The sequence below is a fragment of the Metopolophium dirhodum genome, chromosome 6, assembly GCF_019925205.1.
Source record: "Metopolophium dirhodum isolate CAU chromosome 6, ASM1992520v1, whole genome shotgun sequence".
In the NCBI taxonomy this organism is placed as follows: Eukaryota; Metazoa; Arthropoda; class Insecta; order Hemiptera; family Aphididae; genus Metopolophium; species Metopolophium dirhodum.
The window spans coordinates 33,860,354-33,862,285 of NC_083565.1; the positions used below are offsets into that span (position 1 = coordinate 33,860,354).

The 1,932-nt window shown below is 56.5% G+C and overlaps 1 protein-coding gene across 1 annotated transcript; it reads left to right on the forward strand.

Annotated features, from left to right (window-relative positions):
* The first annotated feature begins 791 nt into the window (after positions 1 to 791).
* LOC132947717 (proteoglycan 4-like) lies at positions 792 to 1,520 on the forward strand. Its single transcript, XM_061017973.1, has one exon. The coding sequence runs from the start codon at positions 792 to 794 to the stop codon at positions 1,518 to 1,520; it is 729 nt and encodes a 242-aa protein (XP_060873956.1).
* The last annotated feature ends 412 nt before the right edge of the window (positions 1,521 to 1,932 follow it).

The following is a 1,932-nucleotide window of genomic DNA, read 5'->3' on the forward strand; positions in this document are numbered from 1 at the left end:
GATTTGTTATCTCGTGACCCGGCACCGGGCACACCTGTAGACGAAGATCGACTTGAGGAAAAATTGGTAGGGGTGCCCACAGCGCCGACAACCAGTGTTGACCTCGAATCTGACCGAATATTTTCCATGTTCGATAACCACGTTAGTGACGACACACCACTCACCGCGACGACTCTCGAAAAGTGGTAGTCCGAAGACGCCACAATCCGCGAAGTAGTCGCCGGTCACAGGTGGGACGGGCCAGTGATAACGGCCCACAGTTTGTGTCAAACGAAATGATGAACGCGCTAGAACGCTGGGGGGCACAGGGTTGGACGACCCCAGTCTACCACCCGAGGGCCAACCCAGTCGAACGCCGTAATCAAGATTTAAAAAAAGGGTTACGCGCACAACTAGTAACGGGCAAACATAAATCTTGGGACACGAAACTACCCTCAATCCTGTTTTCGATACGGAACAGGTGCAACGAACAGACATGCTACCCACCCGCGGTCCTTGTCCTCGGCAGAGAGTGCAAGAGACCCGGAGATTGGGCGCTGTCTAAAGCGGCGCCGGTACACATCGAAAAAACACAGGAAGAGAGGGTAGAGCGCGAGAAACGTATTTTAGGCAAAAAGGTAGTGGTAAAACCAAGCACGAACACCGGCACACTGGCGAAACAGGTCGGGAAAGGAGTCTTCCAAACCGACCAACAACCGCCGCGGAAAATACATGTGTCATGCCTAAAACGGGCACCGATAGGCCAACATTAAATAAACAAGTGTCTGTAATAATAATCATTTACAGACAACATGACCGGCCAACAGCAGGAGAAGTGGCAGCAGGTTGCCGAGCTAATACAACGGCTGGGGCTGGTATCCGGTGGCCAGGATGAGCCGCGAACAGCCGCCCAGGTCGCAAGGATGACTACCCGCCAACTCCTGCAGGACCCAGTGCGGGCGGCCATCTACAACCGGGGCTGGGCGGACCGTACGACGGACATCCAGCGGAGGTTGCGGCCACACCGACCACCATCAACATCAACACCCGGCAGCCGCACACCGTCCCTGACAAGGCCACCACCCCCAGCAACGACACCTGCCCCCGTAACACCTGCGGAGCCGGCACCGGTACCCAGGCAAACGGGGGTACTCCCCGGCCCAACGGGAAGGGTGAGGACGGAGGCGCAGCAGGCACGGAACCGCCGGAAATTCCAGCAGCTGAAGGAAAAGAGGAAGGCCAGGGAAAGTGAGGCAAGCCAACAACGTCGGCTTGCCAAGCAACCCGCGCCAACCTCAGACCCGGAAGCAGCCGGCACGCCTCCGGCCAACCCAACACCGATGGAGGTGGACAAACCGGCATCCAAGGACGGCAAGTCCGAGGAGCCGGGACAGCCCACCAGCCAGGAGTCGCCAGACCAATCAGAGGCCACGGTGGACATAACCGAGGCAGATTGGCTGGTGGCGTTCGAGGGGATGCCGGAGTTGGACGACACTCACTCGTTTTACACTCCGGTAGGGTCCCCAAAACACCCCCAGTAACACACACGGGCGCGGGCAAGTCTACCTCAAGCGAAAGCCAGAGGTAGTACAAGCCACCCCGTCCCATAATAGCACACAGACACCGGTACAAGTGTACCCCGTGTGACGGTTTGGCGGGGGAGTATGACACGGTACGCAGCGGCCACCGGTACAAAGTACAGGTACCGCAGCGACCAGTCTACATTTTTCGTCAACCGCCACTACGGGCTACAGCGCGACAACGCCAACTCCCCCACCACGCCACAAAGACGGGAAAGCGAGTCGCGTAGAACGAGTACCGGCCGTCGTAGACTAGTCACTAGTAAAAAAGACATGTTGTGAGCATATACCACGACTACGCATATATATTTTCGTATAACCCGCCGTCCGTTGTTCTTTATTTTCTTTGATATTTTTCTTATATACATATCTT

What these genes read in the sequence shown, in the direction of transcription:
- LOC132947717 (XM_061017973.1), top strand. Translation starts at nt 792, where the DNA reads ATGACCGGCCAACAGCAGGAGAAGTGGCAGCAGGTTGCCGAGCTAATA.